The sequence below is a fragment of the Struthio camelus genome, chromosome 17, assembly GCF_040807025.1.
Source record: "Struthio camelus isolate bStrCam1 chromosome 17, bStrCam1.hap1, whole genome shotgun sequence".
Taxonomy (NCBI): domain Eukaryota; kingdom Metazoa; phylum Chordata; class Aves; order Struthioniformes; family Struthionidae; genus Struthio; species Struthio camelus.
Window position 1 is genome coordinate 10229144 of NC_090958.1, and position 21629 is coordinate 10250772.

Below are 21629 nucleotides of genomic sequence, written 5' to 3' on the forward strand. Positions count from 1 at the left end.
TAAACTTCAGTAGCATATAATCTCAACTAGCCCTTTTATTAGATATCGGTGTTCTTAAATCTTTAGTGCCAGCATCCCACTTCAACAGCCTATCACGAAGCCTTACGGTGTCTCTGCAGCTTCTCCTTGTTCACGCTTTGTACCTGCGTGGCACATGTGTGACTTCTCCAGCTGGCCAGCACACATAGTTGCTTTATATCTGTCAACTACTTTACCAGGATGGTCTGCTCTTTTCATTTAACCTCCTCAGACTTAATTTTCCTTGAGTAAAATGGATGCAATAATCTTAAATATTTAATAGAACTATCGTAATACTAATTATATTATGATCTTCAAAGACTTTTACAAACTGTTTTATAATGCTCATAAGTAGGTGAGTACGCAGCTGGTTCCTATGGACACTGTTTAGGTTACTTCATTAATAATTGTTAATTGAGGTTTTTGGAGCAGAAAGCACTGTATTAAGGCAAAATATTGATTATCAGATAAGCATTCAAGGAATAATTTAAGAGAGTGTATTAGAATCCTTGTTCTTTATGGTTACCAATTTTTGCTGCATTTTTACAAGTTTTTGAAAGCCTCTTGTAGTAGCCACAACATTTACCTTTTCGGGTTGTCTGAGATGAGTCTGTAAAGCTCATCTTAAAGCTTAGAACTTTCCAGGTGATAAAAGCAGTGCTTCCATAGATCGATCTGGCAAGTGTCAAATCAGCTGAGGACATATCAACTGCTATGAGGAGGGGAAGAGGGGAAATAAGGCCTAGGCATCCCCAGAGAAGATCCTGGGTAGCGTGGGTCAACAGCGGGTGTTTTGGAAGCAGTTAACGACAGAGGTCTAGCGGGATTTTAGATGTCGTACGGTATCCCCCAGGTCTTCAGGTGTCACTCACGTCCCATGCTATTTCTGCTAGCCCTGTGCTGATGTCTCAGATCCCCTCGGGCATCTGAAGCGACACCAGATACCTACAGTTTGGCACCGAACCGCTCCTGCGGCCAGCTTGATGCTGACCAGCTCGCTAGCGGCCAGCTGGGGAGGACCCGAGCTGGAGAGCGGTTACAAGCAGAGCTCCGCTAAAAGCCTCAAGAGCACGTGGCAACCCGCAGCCTCGACTAATCCTGACGGTGTCTTCTCGGACAGCTTTGGGAGCGCCGGGAGGACGCGGCCGGGCGCTCGGCTCAGCGGGCCGGCCGGCGGCCGCGGGCCTGCTCTCCCTCCGGGACCTGGAGCTCCCTCCCCTCACTCGCAGGTCGAAGACAGCGAGAGGCGAGGTGGCGACCGGCCCGGAGAACAACCTCCATGTTATCTGGTAAAACAGGTGGGGGTTTATTCCCCTTCCCTTAGGAGAAGGGAAAAATAATACTATACGTGGCATGACAGGCAGCAAATAAAACACAGCTCCCAACGGCGCCTTAAAGCAGCGGTCGGTAACAAAACCACTCTAAACTGAGGCAAAACCGCGTCGCCGCGCGCCCCGCTGCCAAGGCCGGTCGGCAGCCGCGGGCCGGGCCGGGGCCGCCTCCCCCGCCGCAGCCCGCGGGCCGGGGCAGCCCCCATCTCCGCCGCCCCCGGGAGCGGGAGGCGGGAGGGGCGGCCCGCGGCACCCTCCCGCCCCGGCGGCGGCCGCGGCAGCGCCTCCCCCTCCCGCCCGCCCGCCGGCCCAGGAAGCGCCGCGCTGCAGCGCCCTGCCCGCCGCCGCCATGCATTGTGGGGCGGCAGCAGCAGAACCAAGATGGCGGCCAGCAGGAGGCTGATGAAGGTAACAGCCAGCCCCGCGCCGCGGAGGGGCCGGCCGGCGGGCGGCGGCGGCCCCCTCCCCCCCGCCCACCGCGGGGCCGCCGCGGGCCTGGGGGGGGCGGGCATCGGCTCCCCCGGCGGCCTCCGCCCGGCCCTCGGGGCGCCCCCCGCGCCGCAGCCGGCCGAAGGGGAGCAGCCGGCACGTAGGCCGCGGCCGCGCGGGGCCGGGCCGCCTCCCCCCGCGCCGAGCGGGGCTGCGCGGCGGCGGCCGCCGCCCCCGCCCCGTCCCGTCCCGTGCGGCCCCCCCCAGCCCCGGGCTCGGCGGGCGCCGCGGGGCGCCGCCGCCCCCTCCCTCAGGGGGCTCCCGCGGTGACTAAGCAAAGAGGAAGGGCTGGGGGGAAGGAAGCGCCGCTGCCCCGGGGCGGCCGGCAGCGCCGCAGCCCCGCCGGGCCCCCGGGCGAGCGGCGCCGCCGCCGAGCCCGCTCCCGCCTCCGCCGGGGGCTCCCCCCGCCGCGCCCCGGCGTTGGGCGGCTTCCCGTTGCCGGTTGTTCCTGAGCGTGACCCCTTCCCTCTACGAGGAAGAGGTTTATCGCGTTGAAACGTGGACCTGGGTTCAGAAGTTTCCTCCTTCGCTTCGCTCCGGGCGTTGCGATGTTTTCGGCTCCAGCGCTTTATGTGTTCCCAAGTCGCGATGGTGGTGTGGGGGCTTTTGGGGGTTTTTTTCTTTGTTTGTTTGGTTTTTGTTTTGTATTTTCCCGAATATAAACTCAGCTTCAGCCATCTGGTCTGGGCGAAGAGCACGTATAATTTATTTCAAAATGCTGTTTGGGATGAAGCCCTTGCGTTTCCCATGGTTTTGTTCAAGGAGTTAGATGCTTCTCCGAAAGAACGATGACCATTGCACCCGAAGCACGCGAGTTCGTTTTGCGTGCGTGTATGTTATTGTCGTTTAGCATCACAAACCGCATGCGGTGTGGAATTTGCCTGGGACGCGCACCCTTAGTGGCGTGAAATTTAGTCGTCTGTAAAAATTCTGAGGCAATGCCCTACAATATTTGCATGTAAAGTACCTATAAGATAAATCAATGAACTTTACAGGCTAGTGCTGTGAAGCATAGGTGGAAAGTCCCTGCCCTGTCAGGCGGTTTTTTAGCTTTATTAGAAATGCTGTCCCCGAAGGGTGCCGCATAACCGTGCACGAGGGTATGACAGGTGTATAGGTGATATCAAAAGAATAAACTTAGTCACCTGCATTCACCTGAATCACCTGTACAACTGGCTTCAAGCATGTGGGCCCTTACCAGTGAGGGGATATCTGGGTAGCAGATTCTGAAGTTAAGTTTCTTTAACTGCAGAGATACATAATTAACCGTCATACCTCCACCATTTTTAAAGAAAATAATAGTTCAACGTTGCTCTCTTAAGGCTAGTTTCACTGTTTTATATGTGTTATATAAAGATTAAAATTTTAATGCTAGAATAAATTGTATGCAGAGTCATTCATATGTATTAAATCAGTAGGGGTAAGCATTTAAATGTGCCTAAGGATCTTGATGAGACAGCATTGATTTTTTCTTTCATTCTTGATGGTTGTTATTTTATGTCATAGCTTTAGTGTCATAATCGATATTTGCTGCTCATATTCAGATAAGGTTGCCCTTTGTTCCAGGTAGTAAGCTACCATTTAAGTTGTCTTTTTGTAAGACCAGCTTTTCTGCCTGTTTTGAGAAGTTCCTTAATTGTTCAGAAACACATCATTGCTGTTTTGGAGAAAGAAATATGTATTTATAAATCATTATTTTTATATATTTAATATTATTTTATTATATAATCATTAACTTTAAACATAACATCAAAAATCTAGAAGGCAAGAAAAATTATCCTTAATATCTGCAGTCCCTTTTGCTCTGCTGTCTCCCACCCCCAGCTCAGTCATCATTCCACTCTACTTTTAAAATGTTACAATTAGTGCCATCAGTCTTTTACTGAAATACCATTAAAATGTTAGTTTTTTGACATCATGACCCGTTTCTTTTCTAGAAAAATAGTGTGGCAATTGCTTTTGAGAGGGAGTGGTATAGGAAGGAAGGAGACATTGATAACTTCCCTCTTAACATTTTTACTTTCATTTTTATTATATTATGTTTGTGAATTGTGCGTGTGGTTTTTTTTTTTTTTAGCAAGTTCGACAGCTGTGAGATGATGACTTGTAAAAGTTATTAAACAAGCAGCTACGTGGGTTCCTTTTGTAGAGTAGAGCCAATCCAAAATGCTTTGAGTTTTACCATTCATCTCAGTAGGAACAGCCTAGAACTGGACTCCCAGTGATGCAATCTGGGTTGCTGCAGCAAGATGTTTTGCAGTTCTGTAGGTCCTAACTCCCATGTGTATCAACCCGATATTATTAAAGCTCCAAAGTAAAAATCACAGATCAACAAATGGTATTTTGAAGTGTTTCACTGTTAAAAGTTTTAAAAAACAGAAGAGTCTGTGCTGTATCTTTCTCAGGGTCATAGAATGATTAGTGATTAAAAGTAGTATAGCTTTTTATTTTGTCACTCGATTATTGAAATAATCTAGGGTAAGCATTAACTGTCTTGTCTTTGAGCTAAATATCAAGTTTGTCTTTGGTAACGGAGAATAAGTCTTGAACCTTTTGTAAGTCACATAAGGAAAATGGGAATTGGTCGGTTTTTTTTTTTTTTTTTTTTTTAAGGCCTTGCCAGCATTTTGAAGTACTGGAATTTTTCTCTGGGCACGTGTCATGCATCATGGTTATTTGTATTAATTATGTTGGCACTGAGAGACTGGATGTAGTAAGTTCATAATAACATGCTGCCTGCCTAGAAGTGCTTGGTTCTAGTAGAGAGCTGGGAACGTGAGTGTTGTTTCCACCTCACAAATGGGAACGGATATCCTTTTCAGACTGTAGAAGCTATCCCTGTCTTCGACTTGGAAATCTCATTGTGAAATAAGTATTAAAAATTGTGCTATTGCACCGTTCAATTTCAAACATTAAGCCAAGTTATAACAAGCTCTGTGTTGTTATCTTAGGTTGTACACGAGCAAATAATATTTCTTAGGCCAAAGACCTCATTTATGGCCTGTTTTTGCAAAGCTTTTATGCCATTGAATTGCTTAACTGCAGTTTTCTCTACTGTTTTTTTTTCAAGCATTTCCAAGTGCACACCTAGATTAGTAAAAATGTGAAATAATAATAATAACTATTGAATCATATCCCACAACATTTGAGGTGGAGTTTTGATCTATGCGCCACCATTACACCTCCTGAAAGAGCTGCAGTTGTCAGATCTCCGCTCCTCGTGAAATGTGAGAGGTGGGATAAAGCAGTGTTTGTCAAGGACGCATTGTTAGGGACGAGCTCTCAGGGAAAAGCAGGCAAATACAAACTCTAATTATGTTTAGGAAGGTAGAGAAACCTTCTCTTTTAAGGGAGCTATTTTGCCATAACTGATAACAATGATGCTTTTTTTTCCTGCTTGGTGACTATTTCTTCTCAAAAGCATGCAGTCTCCAAAGAGGTGTGACTGGGAACATAGATCTCCAAAAGAAGTGCCGGGAGGTTCAACGAAATTCGTTTCATTCGCCACCCGCCAGTGTAAAACCCGCAGTTTCCATTAAGATCGGTAGCATTAAAAAGCCCTAGATGGTACGCTGGGGGATAGAGGGTAGCTGCGAGAGGAAGGCTACCGAAGCGCTGGATAGTCATAGTACTTGATGTTAGAGCAGTAGTATGTGGTACTTACACGTTCATTTTGTTAAACTAGTAAAAGGCTACTAAGTATTGAGATGTAGTTTGAACGCGTGTTTTTGTAAGTGCTGTTGAAGAGGACCGTCTCATCCCGTGTTTGGGACTACTTCCTTCTCTGCTGATCTGCCATATGACCAAACTAAGGTTTCTTTAAAATCCATGCTTTTATTTCTTGGCTTTTAAGTGTTGTAAATTGTCTTCAGTATTACAAATTGAAAATAGATTTAAAGAGTAAACAACACCTCATATGTGAAGTGAAATGTGTGTATATATAGTATATATTTTAATCTTACTGTTTTCACTCTGCTTTCATAATTGCATAGTTAAACATTTGTGCAACTGTTGAACTCCATGATAAAATGCAAACACAAAGCCACACCCATGCACCTCTTGCAGGTGGCATGCCATTTACAGCCACTTACGGCCTTGTAAGCAGCATAACCCTCCCAGATAAATGAGTCTGATCAAACATCAACAAACGTTGATATTTGAAAAATAGTCCCCAGTTCTAAATTGATCCAAACATTGGTTCTCAGTAATGGGAAATATGAATTTCAGCTGGATTTGAGTAGTGTATGATTGTCCTTCTATAGAAGTGAAAATACTGATTCATTTTCCCTTTTTGAAACTCAGAACTGAGAGGAGGATTTTTAATCAAAATTTTAAGAAAACAATTCCAAGTAAAGATCAAATGAAGATACTTTGCCAAAAAGGAGACTTACTCAGCAAATAAAAGGCATGTGAATACACAGGACTGTAATGTCTCATTGGAAACTTGGTAATAACTCTTACAAGAGCTGTAATCAATCTAATAATGTTTATATACTTTTTAATTAAAAGTTTTTTTTTCTTTTTAAACATTTCTTTCTACTGTAGGAGATTCAAAATTGAAATTGGCCCCAGTGTCTTGGGGCCTATTTGACTTGTCACCTTTCTCTTAGGAACATGTTTATAAATAGGTAAACATAGGCTGTAAACAGCAGATAACCTCAGTTTAGGGTTATTTCTGTCGACTTTTTCTTTGTGCATTTAATAGCCTTTTGGGTTTGATGCAGAATTTACTGTAGTGAATATGAGTGCTTATGTTTATTACCATAACTCTCGGATTAAACTGTGACGAGTACTTATCTTCAGTGCTTTTTCGTATGCTATGAACAGCACAAATGACCACACAGTATTGAAAATCAAAATTGTAAGTACTTATTGATTACATGAGCGAAAGAGACTTTATGATCATCTTCAGCGTTCTACTTACAGATCAGCTATTACATCTGAAACAGTTTTCTCCATTTTATGTGCTGTGTACAACACTTTATCTGAACATGCCCAAACTACAAATGCCATGTCCCAAGAGAGCCCCATGAAATAAGGACATTTTGATTTTTATAAATGGGGAAAACAATGTGGCAAGGTCACATGCAAGGTTGATAACAGAGCGGGGAATGAAATAGCGCCTTGACTTCTTGCTTCAGCGTTCTGACCATTAGTTAGACTCCTTCAGTGCACCTTTAATTACGTTACTTAACAAAATTAATGGGTGGAGAACAAGAATGGGAACTAACTATTTGTTGGTTCCTACTACTAACTGTCTGCCTAGGCTCTTAAGACTTAATTTAACATAAATATCTCCAGTACCTCATAAAGTCATTTTTGTCCCTTAGACTTGCTTGAGCCCACGCTAAATGCAGTATTAACATTTAATCTCTGCGCTGTTTGAAGGTATTCAGTATCTCATTCACCTTTTTTAACGGTTCATTTAAACCGCGCTTTTTAGCTATGCTTGCCTCTGTAGTTCTGGGGCAGTTAGAGCTTTATTATGGGTTTTATTGATTGACGGAAAAACAAAAGAAAAAACTTCCAAACCCTCGAACCCTGAGTGCTGAATCTGTTATCGCTCCTGAGGCACTGGGCGCAAAAACCCTAAAAACATGACTTGCAAGGATTATATTGAGTTTGTAGGGACAGCGGTACCAAAAAAAGCTGCTTGAGAATACGCAAGTTTAACACGGAATTTGATGAATTTACAGTAGAATATGAAATCTCAAGGCTAGCGGGTCACTTCCAGTTTAAAATGGAACCTGTCTGCAGCGAACAACTCGGGCAGGTCGTCCTGCAGCGCGTGCCGGAGCCGCCGGGCCTGCGCGGGAGGGAAAGAATGGCCTCTCCTACACCCGCCTGTTTCCTCCTCCAGCCGTCCGTTACTGCTGCAGAGCCCAGGGTGGCCGAGAAGGAAGCACAGAGCGTAGTTGTGATACGCTGCAGTAATTTACTACTTTTTTGATTTTGAAGTTGAATTCTTACCTAGGTTCCACGTGTCGTTCTAATGGGAAAAAGTCCTGACCTGGTTTTCTGCTAGCTGCCTAATGTAGGGTCTTCTAGAGCCTTTAATTCCCTTTCTCGTGAGGTGAGCTTCAGGGAAGCAAGGGAGCAATTTGCATGTTTATTTGAGAATTTCTTTAGTTTCCTACAAAGTTCTAAATTTTGCAGTGGTCTCTGCGCTGTATTGTTGCATTTCTTAATCCAGCATCACTGCAAACAAAAGAGGTTTTTAACCTGAATTTACTTAAATGTAAATGTTCAATCTTCCATTAACGTGAAGCCATGCTTTACTAACTTATTTTATTAGCTTAATAATATACCTGAATTAGAGGCCCATAACCATCCTCTATCTGTGTGTGCTGAACTGTTGTCTGGAGCAGCAACTGCGTGATGCTCTCAGCTGAACCTGTAGCGAAAGCTACTGTGTGGAAGCTGCACCCCCCTTGGGACGTTATGGGGGGATTTCTGAAATAGGCATAATGTTTTAATATAGTGACTAGAAAATATCTAAAATAATCTGTTTTCCTTTCCTTGTTTTAGAAGGAAGACACTGGTAATGCACGTTTATTCATGCTTAAATAGGTACTGGTTAATCTAGCTGCTTTTTTTTCCCCCCCATGACGTTTGATACGTTATATCTGGTGTGGAATGGGATTTTCCCCTTTTACCCTCCGTGGTGCAGTGGTTTGCCAGGACTTAACGGTTCTGTATGCGCAGAAAATGGGCCAGTCAGCGCGCTGGTTTGAGGGAGTTACTGTCCCAACCCTGTCAGGAAAGCGTCAGTCTGGTACCGGTCCGCGTCCTTGTGAGCTGGTGCTCTGTGCACTGAGCGTCCAAAGCTGGGCCTAAAGCATCGTGGGCGTTTGTAGTTTCGGTGATTGTAAACAATATCTTATTTCTATGAGAAGGAAGGATATTTGCTTTTGAACGTGTGGGTTTTTCTGCCTCACTATAAACGTGCTTCGTGGGATTCTCTGCTGTATGGTTTTGTATGTTTTCCTGCATTAAGAATCATCTCATTGTTTTAAAGAAAAACAAGACTTTCTGTGACGTTACGTAAATCTAACGGCAGTGGAGTTTTGGGATGAATCCAGAGGTCTGGACTAAACAGTCATTTTTGGTGTCTTGAAGATTGTATTGGGTGTCGTTTCAATATCAAAGACTTGGAGGGTTGGACCGTCCTGTTCCGGGTAGGCACCCGCTTCCGTCCTTGCAGTGGGCGGGTGCGGGAAAGCTCAGCTCCCCATGTGTGGCTGCTCTGCGATTTTTTCTTTTGTTTTGTTTTGTTTTGTTTTTTTCTTCATGTATGTTTGGAAAACTTGTGTTCGTTTTGCATTTTATTGTGAAGCTAAGTTTATGCTAGAGATTACTGCAAGTAGTAAAACATTGCCAGTCAGGTGTGGAAAGGTTTGATCCATGATGAACATAGAACAATTTTAGCAAAAAATCCTGACACTAGAGCACTTGCACTAGAAAAAATGATTTTTTTTTTTTAACGTATAGTGCCTTTGCTTGTAGTTGGTGATTTTACCATAATAACATAAAGTCTAGTTTTGCAAATACAGTTGCACCCACGTGAAGAACAGTTTGCTGGTAGAGTGCACCGATGTTGCTGTGTCAGCAACATTTTTCCGAATGTGAGTAGACACGCAGGCATGTGCTTCAGTTTTGAAAGCGCCGGGGAAGTTTTACATTTCACTGTGGATGACTTTTGAATTTATTTTTAAAGATGAAGTTCTTAATTAAAGAGCAAAGGACTACTATTATTATGAAAAAAGTGGAGTTTTGGGGTGTTTCTCTTTCGGTTTAGGATTATATATAACTTTGAAAAAACAGTTGCTACGCTTGTGTTTATACATTGTTTTGTATTGTGTATAAAAATAGGCTTTATCTGTTTTGGTGATTTCTGGATCACTAAATGATCAAAAATGATTTGACTAGTGGTTTCTGAGGAGAGGTGTGCTTACTTCATGCAAGTAATTTCTTTATTCTAGAGCGATACAGCTATAAAGAGAGGTACGTTTATAATTACTGTTAACTTTGAGGTAGGAAACAGAAAGCTGTATCTGCTTGAGTTACTGATCTAATAAGGCTATTTTGACTTAGATTGATGTTTTTCCGACTTTGCATCGGTTTTAAGTTGATTATACAGGCATTTGTTAGTTTTCAGTTGACATAATGCGTCTATTCAGTGACTTCATCAGTGTTTAAATAATTCAACGTAAATAATTCCTCTAAACCACTAATTTTCACATGTAGAGAAGTCCTACGATGTGCTTTATTTCTGTGCTTCACAGAATTATCAGTCTGTTACCAAAGACATTGGTTTGAATAGCAGGTGTAAGATTTTTTAATACGATAGAAGTAGAAATAAAAATATTTATCTATAATCTTATTAACAAGGCATTTTGGTATTGTGACATATCAATAAATAATTTTTTTACTAGTTTGCCTCAGGTAGTTTTACTTCTCATAGGTGTAAAATTCCCTTTTTTTGTTTTTTGTTTAATTGTGTGGGTTGCGACTTCTGAAACCACGAGTTGTTTAAGGTTAAAGAAACCCATGATGACCTCTGCAAGCATTCTGAAAAATATATATGAGCGTGTTACCCGCTATTGTTGTTAACTTCCACTTATGACTTTGCTTGCTTTTCAGGAGCTTGAAGAAATCCGCAAATGTGGAATGAAAAACTTCCGTAATATCCAGGTTGATGAAGCTAATTTATTGACCTGGCAAGGGCTTATTGTTCCTGTGAGTATAGACTACTACTTATTCTAATGAGCTTTAAAACGAAACGAGGATCATTTGTATCTCATAAATCCACGGTTTAGTTGTATTGTAGGTGACGTTAGATAGTCTTTGCATCCTGACAACCAATTGTTTTTATTATGGAGCCTGACTTTCAGAGTTATGGTTTTCTGCAGATGCCAGTTGTTTATAAATACAACATAAGTTTCTGTAGAATATACTGCAGTACTTTAAACATCTTCCAGATCTCGTATTCTGGGCAGCGAAGTGCAGTCCTGGATTTAATTCTTGGCTCTCCTTAGATTTCCTTGTATAATCTTGAGCAAATAGTATAATCTTCCTGTCTCATTGCAGTTGAGTCTTGTGTATTTTGTTTTATCAAAGTCTGATAATGTTACTGGGTGTCTCTTATAAGTAGTATGAAGAAGAACTGTAGCTAATTGAAAGGGATTCTAGACTTCTCTAACAAAGACCTGCCTGGCCAGGGCTGTGGCTTCAGTGATGATGCTAGGTTACTTGGGAGAGGCGATCGAGGCAGGAAGCAAATGCAGTTTGTAGCTTATTAACCTAAGCTAAAGCTACCAACTCTGTATCATCATAGGAAAAAGCCTGAGGTGTGAAATACTATGTTTACTCCTCAATAGATTTTTCTTTTTAATTAACTAGATTTATTTCAAGGACAAAATTGAACACTGGAAAATGTTGGACGCGAGGAAAAGGTTTGGATTTTCAGAACTAAGCGCTGTAAAGCAGGCATCTTTATTGAGGCATGAATTAATGCCAAAAGGCACTTTTAAGTTTATAAAAACATCAACAGTTTTTAGGAAAATGTTTAATAAAAGTAGACAACCACTGTATTAGTCAAATAGAGAGGGATTTGTTACAATGGGGAAAGCAGGAATCTGGTCTGATGGTTCCTTGGCTGAAGTCACTTGGATTTCCACCTCCGTTATTTTCCACTGCCAGGTCCCGTGCTCGTTTCACTGCCTGAGCTACCTCAAAGTCTGTGGCAATAGAAGTCATGCAAGTTGGGCATCAATTCTCCTTTTTCTTGCGTAGTGCCTGAAGTGGGAGACCAATGTAAATCTATCTTTTTTGTAAGACTTTGAAACGTTGCTTTGACAGCGCCTCTGCCTTGTTATATGAAGGCTGTTCCTGACCTTGGATCATATAGGCTCCACTGAGATACTTGCTAGGCCTTTGAACTTGAAATGCTGTAGAACAACAGACTGAGTTTACTCTGCTTACTTAACGTTTGTTCAAGTAATTACTCTGAATGGTTTGAGGCTACTCTTGCAAACAAAGGAAGCAGAATTTGAAGCTAAAATCTGACAAAGCTGATACACAATACTCTTTATAGGCCACTCTGATATTTGAGGTTCATGTGTTGCAGTTTACTACTTTGATATTACCTTGAAGTGGTATAAGACAGGTAAAAAATAACCTGCTATCTGATAAAAGCAAACACCAAAATACTTGGTTATTCTTGTTTAAACTAGTGATGTACAGTTAGGCAACTATTTTTAACAAAGTTTCTGCTCACCAGAGTATGAGCTTAGTGTTTGCTTTGCAAAGGTTCAGGACCTCACGAGTGTTATAAACAGCACTGCGGTGAACTATATTTCCTACTTGCCTTCTGATTTATACTATGCCATGTTGCAAGAGCATAAATTAAGCCTAAAATTCACTATCGATGTAGTTAAGAGGGAGTTTTTTCATGAAATCTATATTTATTGTAGTAATTAATGAAGTTAAGTGATGCACCTGTTCGAAGAGTAATATGGGTTACTATTTTGAGGACACACTATAAATGATATTTCCTTTCTTAGCTTATTTTTTCTAGCTATTGCACTGCTGGACTTGAGGGTTTAAAAAGGGCAAATACAAGCTGGTTTCACGTTTATTTTTTATGCTGAGTTCTTGCCTTTAAAGTGTTACATGTTGTATCCATTTTGGAAAATGTTCTTGTTTAGGGTTTAATGACAAATTACTCGTATTTTGGTAGGACCGATCAGTTGTTGTTAAACTAGGAATTATTTTGGCCAGCCTTTTAATGAAGGTTTCGGAGATATAATGGTTAATATTTTGGGTAGTGCTCTTATAGAATTATTGTGAAAGATATTGTTTTAACAGTTGCTATCCTATTGTATGTAACGTATATTTTGTCCTTCAGAGTAATGGTTAGTTTTTAAGGATAAGTATTTGCTTAACTGAGAAACAAATCGGAGATAGCTTGTCACTTCACGTGTGGCTGCCGTACAGCTTGTTTTCCCAGTCTAAATTGTGGAATAAGGTACTTTGTATTCCTTACAAGAAGATACACCTTTTGTTTGATTTCAATGCCAAAACCAGGCTATCTGCCCCAGGCTCCTTCTCCTTGTAAGAGATGCTGTTGTTGTTCTGAAAATTTCATCTCGCTTTAAAATTGCTCACTATGGACAAACTTTTGCAGAGTGAAAATACTCCAGGTAAACATGAGTCAAATGTTTTTTATTTGTGTTTCAGTATTTGTAATTCTGACTCAGTTCCTTTTTCAGTGTCAGAGTAAACATAACAGGAATGTCTGGAAATGAATTGCTTGAATATTCTATATATCATCCACTGAAATGATGAGCACTCCCTTTATATGCGTTTTTGATTCAATTTATTGGTGAACTGTACCGAAGAACTGTTCGGACTGAAAGAGCCGAGCAGAAAATAGATGTTTTTCAGCCAGATCCATTCCTTTATCTATTCACTAAACATCTTTACAGTTTCTAGCATGTAATGGAGGTAAGAACAAGTGAGCAGCGAGAGAAGAGGGCAGTAAGTGCTTAGCTTGTCACTGCCACCAAAAAGTTTTTTTCTTAAACTTTCAAAACTTTTAGGATTGCTTGGATGAAAAGTGATTTTTTTTTTTAAGACACTTTAGTTACCTCTTCATTTGGCTGCAAAAATTGTGTGATGTTTCTTGGAAATTCACAAGCAGATTTTTTTTCCATATGGATGAAACTAAATTTTAAACTTTTCTGTTGGATAACGTTTCAATAGCAACCCCTCCCCCAATACTGGTAAACTCTTCTAGCTTACAAAATGGGTTTGATTGAAGGACTGGTCTGACTGGTAATGAAGAGATTGTATGATTATAGTTTGTACAAACTGGAAACTCTCATCCTTTGATTTTTGCTCCCTACTTCAAGTTTTTGGAAAGACTTCATGCCATGGTTGTTGTTGTAAGTGGAAAATGATATTTTCATAAACTTTAGAAGTAGCAATAGTTTATTTTTCTTCTGACTTTCGTTTACTAATAAGCATTTGAAACTATTGATAGTCTAACAGGTTTTCTAAATGAGATGCTGGGCATTTTTTTTTCCCCCCTGTTTCAGCATGAAGAATTGCTTTGCCTCCTTCACAGACCTCTCATCGTACTCCTTCAAAAATGATCTGATAAGAGTGGGTGCTAAAACTGCATGCAAATTGAGAATGTTCTCATCAGCAGATGCAGTGAATATCTATCTTTAGTACAAATGAATGCTCAGCAAATGTTTATGCAGTCAGCTAGAGCAAAAAGGTCCTCGGCACGTATAGGGTGATCTGACAAATCAAATTGTTTTGCTGTTTGTACCACTATGTTGTGAGGCACACGAAATAACTAGGTTTAGAGATACCAATTTTCTTTGTCAGGTTTCCTGTTTGTATCTCAGAAAGTGTTTACAATGTTTTTGAAATATGCGGTTGGGAGTAAATGGAATTGGACGCTTTCTTACCAGTAGGAACATCAGCCGGCCTTCGAAACAGTAGTAATCTGCTTTTTTCCAGGGTGAATAGAGAGATTGTAGAAACTTTACTGCCTGTCTGTTAGCAAACCGGTTATGATGTTTCCTGACACACAGACATGATGCTCTGTGTTGGGAAAAAGCGCCTTAAAAAGGTCATTTGATAGGTTGAAGTCTGTAACGTGTTTTCTTAAACTGTGTCCGTTAGAATATGCCAGGCTCTTGATGTTCTGTCTTCTCGTTGCAGGACAATCCTCCATATGACAAAGGAGCCTTCAGAATCGAAATCAACTTTCCAGCAGAATATCCATTCAAACCTCCTAAGATTACATTTAAAACAAAGATCTATCACCCTAATATCGATGAAAAGGGGCAGGTTTGTCTGCCGGTAATTAGTGCTGAAAACTGGAAGCCAGCAACCAAAACTGACCAAGGTAGGACTCCATGTGGAGAAAGAACTGGATATTGAGAAACTTTGTTTTGTGTGCTTGAAACTAATAGCGGTTTCAGCTTGTCATCTGGTTATAGCTGGTCTAGTATATCGTTTGTTACAAGGTTTGCATCATGAATCACACTTTCTGAGCAGTGTGCAGCTCTTCTAGAACCTCATCTTGTCATTGGAACATAAGGTAGTGACGCTTATTCTTGGCTGCAGTGGCATTTCTACCTCCAGGAAACCCCAAAACTCTTAATGACTGAAGAGTTTAAGGTAGTGTCCTTGGCATATTAAACAACAAAAAAACATTTCTGGTTGGGGTGTGTGTGTATTTTGTGTTTCTTTTAAAACAGTGACTTTATAATCCAGAGCTGTTCAGTACATTTCTGGTTGTTTGAAAGAGAGGGTCTAAAACCCCAAGGCTTCCTGTAATTTATCTGTGCAATGTGGCTTAGTGAATTCAACATCTGATTTGAAATATCTGGGGAGCCATAAACAAAAACTGAAATAATAACACAAATTAACTCTTGGTTCTTAAAAAGTGGCTGCTGTGAAGCTTACTGTGTGGAGTATCTTTGGATAAGAACTTAGATATTTTAAAGAAAAATGTTTCATCGGATTCTTAGGCAGACTGAGGATATGATCTCAACAGATTTTTCTGTTGCTCATCCATTAATTTGTGTACTGAGAATTTTATGTTTTCTAGAAGATGCAATTAGTTTGATATTAAGCATTTATTGTTGTACTTACAAAAACAGCAAGCATTCTTGCAGTAATTACAGGGTTTTTTAATATTATGAATCCAAATTAATAGCAGTTTAGTCCAGTGTAAAAGCTTTAGTGACGCTGAAGAATCTCACTCTGCGAGACAAAATACATCCTTCTTCTAGACCCCTCCTTCAGGTCTTTACTGCCTTGGGAAAAGAGCAAGTGCAGAGGGGAGGGGGGAGACGAAATGAGCCTACTAAAATCAAAATAGGTGAGTGAAGAACTTATGCTTTGTGGTTAGTTTATCTCAAATTATACCAGTGACAGACCCGTGGGAGAAAAAAAAATTAGCAATGTGTAGAAGGTTTCCATCAAAAACATAGCAGTTGTCTTAGTCTTATTTGTGTGTTGCCTTCTCTATTAAAGTAAAGGAATGACATTTCATTTCTACCTAGTTTGAAATGAAAGTTGGCATCAGCTGAAAGTGCTGAGGCAATTGTTTGCATGTGGGAAATAGTCAATTCTCACAGATAAATAGCAAAATCCTCTTTTTCTGAGAGAGGGCATAAAAGTTGTCTTAACATCAGAATTTGGAACAAATCCTGGGTACCAAAATATTGCAGATCTTACAGTTTTGCTGTTTTGCGGTCTTTCATCTGATTTTCCTCTTTCTTCAGGAAGTTGTCTCAGTTTTTGGCGTTGTTGCTGTCTTTGCACAAAGCTACAACAAAACATTAGCAGCCCTGCTTAAGTGTCTGTTCCTCTCTCTCAAACTCTTCTGCCCTGAAAAATAAACTTTAGTCCGTTTGTCTCTTAGGCCTTTTTCAAGGAAATAATGCCACATTATAAGTACAACGTTAAGATGATTGTTTTTGATCAGTCAAGTGTCAGGAAATGAAGGGATTAGGTTTATCGTATGTCATTAACTCCCAAACCTTATACGTACTAAATGTATATCTTACAGCTTGTACTTGTTATCAGTGTATGCTTAATATTAAGAAAGATTGTTGTAAGAGTATAGTTTTAAGATGCTCTGCCTATTGGGGCAGCTAGTGTTATGACAATGCAATTTTTTTTTAAGTTGCGTGTTAAATAACCTTAATAACACAGTGATACTTTTTCTGCAGTGTTTTAGCATGTTTACTGAGCATGCAGTATTGATACTAGTTTTGTAAGTAATCATTAATATGGTATCTCAGAAGTACAGGAGTGGTTAGTTATTGTGAAGTAAGCTAATATCAGTGCTACATTCCTTGTACAGTTTGATACAGTTTAAACTCTGATTTATAAGAAAATGTGAGTTCAGCATCCTGCTTCGCTATGGAGTGTCAAGCTTACTTTTCTGGATTTTGAGTGTTGGTTTTGAGCTATGTTCCCCGTCCCCATTAGGTAAGGGTGGAAAAGGGTGTGAGCACCAAAAGATATGTGCTCTGCAAGACACCTCTCCAGCAGCCTCGCAGCAACCAGAGTGGCCAGCGTTATAAGAACGTACGTCACGAAGCTAGGGAGAACCCAGGGCAGCTAGTAGGTAGCAGTTTCAGAACAAGCGAAAGACCACGGCTTTTCACGCAGCGTGTAGCTGGGCTGGGGAACTCCTTGCTGCCGGCCGTGGTGGATGCCAGCTTTTCGTGTAAGTTCAGGAGGCAGCTGGCTCCCATGTGGAAGGCATGAAGTTAACAGATTTTTAGCATACTTGCTGTAAAAGCTCTTGGGGTACTGCTGTGCGTTGTTTTGCATATCACGGACGTACTTCAAATGGAATATTATTAATAGTGTCAGAGTGTGAAATACTTTTTTCCATGTCCGCGCTTGCTGTTGCGGTGTCCAGTTATGCATAATCCTTCTGATGCTGGATATGAGAACTCCTGATTTTTGTAACCAGTTTAGTTTTAGATGGTCATAAGAATGTACATGAGGAAAATGCAGCATTAAATATCATTGCAGTACGCAGCGTTCATTGCGCAAGCATGAAGTATAATTTGGTTACCCTAAGAATGACATTTCCCTTGGAAGTTATATGGGAATGCTGATGAAATAGTAGTAAACAGTGGGGTGAAAAGCATCTTGCAGTTCTTACCCGTTTGTGTAAACCAGTATACCAGTTACCCAGTATATCTCCACTAGCACGTGTATTTGGATGTATTTATTAGAGTAATGGGAGGAGAGTCATAGAAAAATAAAGCTGAAAAAATGTTTTCCAAAAGCAGGCCCAGTTACACCTACGACATTACACCTACAACAGGCGTTAGGAAAAAACCTGTAGTGAGCTTGTCTGTAACACTTAGTTTCTTCCTTAACCGTATAAAGAATATTTCATTGATAGGAATCCAGTTACACAAGAAATAATTTGTAGTACGCTTTGGTCTATATTGAAGTTGATTTAGTTTTCAAATGTGCTTTTCTGGTTTTCATTCACTGTTATTAAACTAAAGCTTAATATGTTGCTATAGCTTGTTTATGCAATATGTTGCTCTGCTCTTAAAAAAAAAAAATGTATAGGGATGTATGTAAGTGCAGCTTAAGTCGCTTATTATTGGGGCATTTTGCTTACATCTTGATTTTAAAAAATAACCATATTAGTCTCTGACAGTATTTATACTTTTTTTGACAGTAATCCAGTCCCTCATAGCACTGGTGAATGATCCACAGCCCGAACACCCCCTTCGGGCTGACCTAGCTGAAGAATACTCTAAGGACCGTAAAAAATTCTGTAAGAATGCTGAAGAGTTTACAAAGAAATATGGTGAAAAGCGACCAGTGGACTAAAATCTGACACAATTGATGTCAGCAACGTATGATAGAAGATCGGAGCAGTGCATTTGAGACACCCCGTAAAGCAGGACTCTATGGAAAATTGACAAGTGCCACCTTTCGGTGTTAACTTGTGGCTGTTACTAACTTTCTACAGTTTTCTTAATCAAAAGTGGGCTAGGTAACCTGTAAAGAAAGGATTAAAAATTTAAGATGTTCTAGTTCTGCTTTCTTTGTTTAAAAATCACTGCTTCAATATACTTTAAAGTATGCTGTTTTCTTTTTCTTGTCAGAATTTATCAAAAATATCTTAGACTTATATTCTGCCCTTAAATTTAAAAGGTTATGGCTGTCATTTCTTATTTTTTTTCCCTTGCAGTTCCCACTCTCTTGAGTTCACTTAATTCTTCATTGAATTTTTTCTCCCTCCTCAAACTGATATCTTAGAGAAATTATCCCAGTTCTGGCAGAAAATGATTGAGTGTTTGGCAGTTTTGTTTACTTTTCTCTTTAAATGTTGCACTGTGCTTTGTGGGACTTGTTGCAAGTTCCCCTTAACTTCAGTTTGTAACATAAACAAAACCAGATGAACCCCACAAAAACAATCAGAAATAATGTCCAGGTCTTATGTAAATCTGGCTGATGTTACCACAATAATGTTTATTAAACGGGGAAACCCAAGATTTTGTGTGCGTGATTGAATTAAAATATGGCTTATTTCCTGCTTTTGGAAAACTTTTTGGGAAAAAAAAATCTGTAGCAAATGAATAGTGGAATGTGATTGTGAACTTCTCTCACTTCTATTCTTAGTACCTGTGCAGAGCAGCTAGGAAAAATTGCACAGAACAACACTGCAACCAGGTTAGAAGAGTTTCAGAAACTGGGGACCAAGAGGTGCCAAAGTGATAAACTGTTTTTGGAGTTAAAAAAAAAAAAAAATACTTTGGGGAAATGTTAATTTTGAACTTAAATACTAAACCTGGCAGCACTGCTAGTTCTCAGAGTACGTTTTTTTTCCATCAGAATGCAGATGAAACATCTGTATTTTATGGGGTGGCACTCCTCCCACTTCCCTGCTCAATTACTGTACAGTTCTTGCTGAAAATGATATGAGAATAGGATTAAGCAATAAACTGTAATAGAGTGCACTTCACTACTACTGTTCATATGCTTGAAAAATACAAACATTTGAGTTAGATGATTTAATGAGTACTTCACGTATCATTCTATCATTCTAACTTAATCAGGCAGAACTGTTTCCCTTTTGCTCCAGGGCACACCTGTGCATGCTAAAGGAAGCCCTTCCTGTTCAGATTTGGGCATCATTTATTGTGTCTCTATTCTTTTCTTTTGGCTGCCTATCTTTTTTTCCCTAAATCTCAAGTGTGATCATAGCTCAACACTCAAACTGCCATACAATCAAACTGCCTTCTCTTTCCCCCCCTGTAGAATTTGGGTATGTTATTGAGCAAGCAGGTTTATCTCCAGAAATCCATAGGTGTCTGGGAGTACATATCATTTTGATGTGCAGGAAGTTGCATTAGAAAATCCCTCGCATCCAGATGGGTATCTGTACTCCTAAAATCAGTTTTAGTACAGCCTCTGCCTTTGTGACATTTCAGAACCAGCGTGTCAAGCAGTAGGTCTCTTTGGTTCTCACGTCTTGTATATGTGCTTTTTCTTCCATTCATCCCTCTCATCCACCTTTGATTTCAGATTTAGTGTAAACAATGACAGCCCAGTACCTCACCTCTGTTGAAAGTAAATTTTTTTATAAGTTAGGGAGCTAAGAAATTTTATGTTTAAGTGTTCTTAGACAGATTCTTTGGCAGGTAAATAAAGTTAAACCACATTCACCTTATTTACGGAAACTTGCATTTCATAAGTGTTTTCAGGCTTGTGAGAGCACTGTCTATTACCAAATTTTCACATCTTTGTGTCTTCATTTGCAGAAAGTTGGTACAGATTTTGTTTCATTCACGCTCGCTCAGATTCATAATAAAATAATGCCAAATTATCTGTCAAACTGAAGTGTGTATAACTTCTGCATCAGATACTTAAATGAGTCGCTGTTCCTTTTGATCATGTCTGTTGGCATGGAAACTTGCCATTCTCTAAATTTTCTTTTTTATTTAAAAACGAAACTGTAGCACTGGTTTGCTGCCCTCGTTACTACCAAATAGTATGCTTTCTGGTTGTAAGCCTCTCAGGTTAAATACTGCATTTATTTGAGTCAGTGTGACTTGGATGCCATTGAAGGGGAACTGGAAGGGCTGTGTAATTCAAGGAGTTGCAGTTTGGAGTCATACAGGCCGATAGCAATGCTATACCAGCCATTCTCATGTCATCTGTAAAGGTCACATAGAAGGAAAGTATTACTATCAGTTCTCTGTGTGCCTTCTGCGTAGTTCAATTTCTAAACTACAAGATGTGTAACCCAAGCGACAGCTTTTGTTTATAGGTGCCCTCTGAAAAAGACAGATCAAATGCTGTACTGAACGGTTGAAGTCTGAGGGGAGAAACAATCAAAGTGCTGAGACCTGCGTTAACTCAGGAAACCAAGCTCCCGTTCTCTCTGGTTCCCTAAGCCATGCTGAATTCTTAACCTGCAGTTTAAGATCCAAAACAAAAGCAACGTACTGGTGAAACTACACCCAGGAGTACTGGTATAGGCTTTCTGCAATTCCATTCTGCTACCCTAATAAAAATGCTCTCAAAGGCTTTGTGGCATGGTTTTATTTTCAGAGAGACTGGGTTTTCATTCATTCATTTATTTATTTGTTTTTAAGTATCTTGATATAATGAGATTTTTAGGTAGTGGTCTTGAATGTGTTTTTACTTTGAACTCAGTGTCTCCTTTAAAGGTTTCATAGAACCACTGAGAATTTATTTCCTTATCTGTGTACATTATACACAGTTTAAAGGTTCCATATTTAAAGTCTTTCAGTAGTTTTTTTTATTCCTTTCTCCATTTAATTTTTTTTGAAATTAAAAGAAAATGTTTTTAATGCTGTTCAGTAAAAATACAGAATTTACAAAATATTTATTTCTGTTTGCACTACAGGATCAACTCAGGTAAGATTGCCATCATGTCGATGCCAGTGTTGTGTTAGTGTGAACGAAGTGGAAAATGCGTGCAGTTAAAACGAACGGGGATGTAAGGTCCTCGTGACTGTGAGCAAAGCAAATCCATGAGTTAGAACGTGGAGTAATTTAAAAGTTAAAGAGATAGTTAAAAATTATCCAACAAAATGTGGTCACATAATGTAAAAGTCTGAGCTCTAGTATTAGAAATTCACTTTGCTGTCAGGCATGTTACTGGATATGAGTAAAGTATCAGTCACTAGATGGCACTCACACGTCGACCTGATCTCTGGAACGTCAGTCACTTTCTCTGTGAAACAA

General features: G+C 40.3%; 1 protein-coding gene across 1 annotated transcript; it reads left to right on the forward strand.

Annotated features, from left to right (window-relative positions):
* The first annotated feature begins 1642 nt into the window (after window positions 1-1642).
* UBE2L3 (ubiquitin conjugating enzyme E2 L3) lies at window positions 1643-20430 on the forward strand. The gene is made up of 4 exons (XM_068910846.1): window positions 1643-1757; window positions 10482-10577; window positions 14577-14763; window positions 18085-20430. The coding sequence occupies exons 1-4, from the start codon at window positions 1731-1733 to the stop codon at window positions 18237-18239; spliced, it is 465 nt and encodes a 154-aa protein (XP_068766947.1). The 5' UTR covers window positions 1643-1730; the 3' UTR covers window positions 18240-20430.
* Window positions 20431-21629: the final 1199 nt, after the last annotated feature.

What these genes read in the sequence shown, in the direction of transcription:
- UBE2L3 (XM_068910846.1), top strand. Translation starts at nt 1,731, where the DNA reads ATGGCGGCCAGCAGGAGGCTGATGAAG. An exon ending in CCAGCAGGAGGCTGATGAAG is followed by an intron (nt 1,758 to 10,481) that starts GTAACAGCCAGC and finishes CTTGCTTTTCAG; the next exon opens with GAGCTTGAAGAAATCCGCAA. An exon ending in GGCAAGGGCTTATTGTTCCT is followed by an intron (nt 10,578 to 14,576) that starts GTGAGTATAGAC and finishes TTCTCGTTGCAG; the next exon opens with GACAATCCTCCATATGACAA.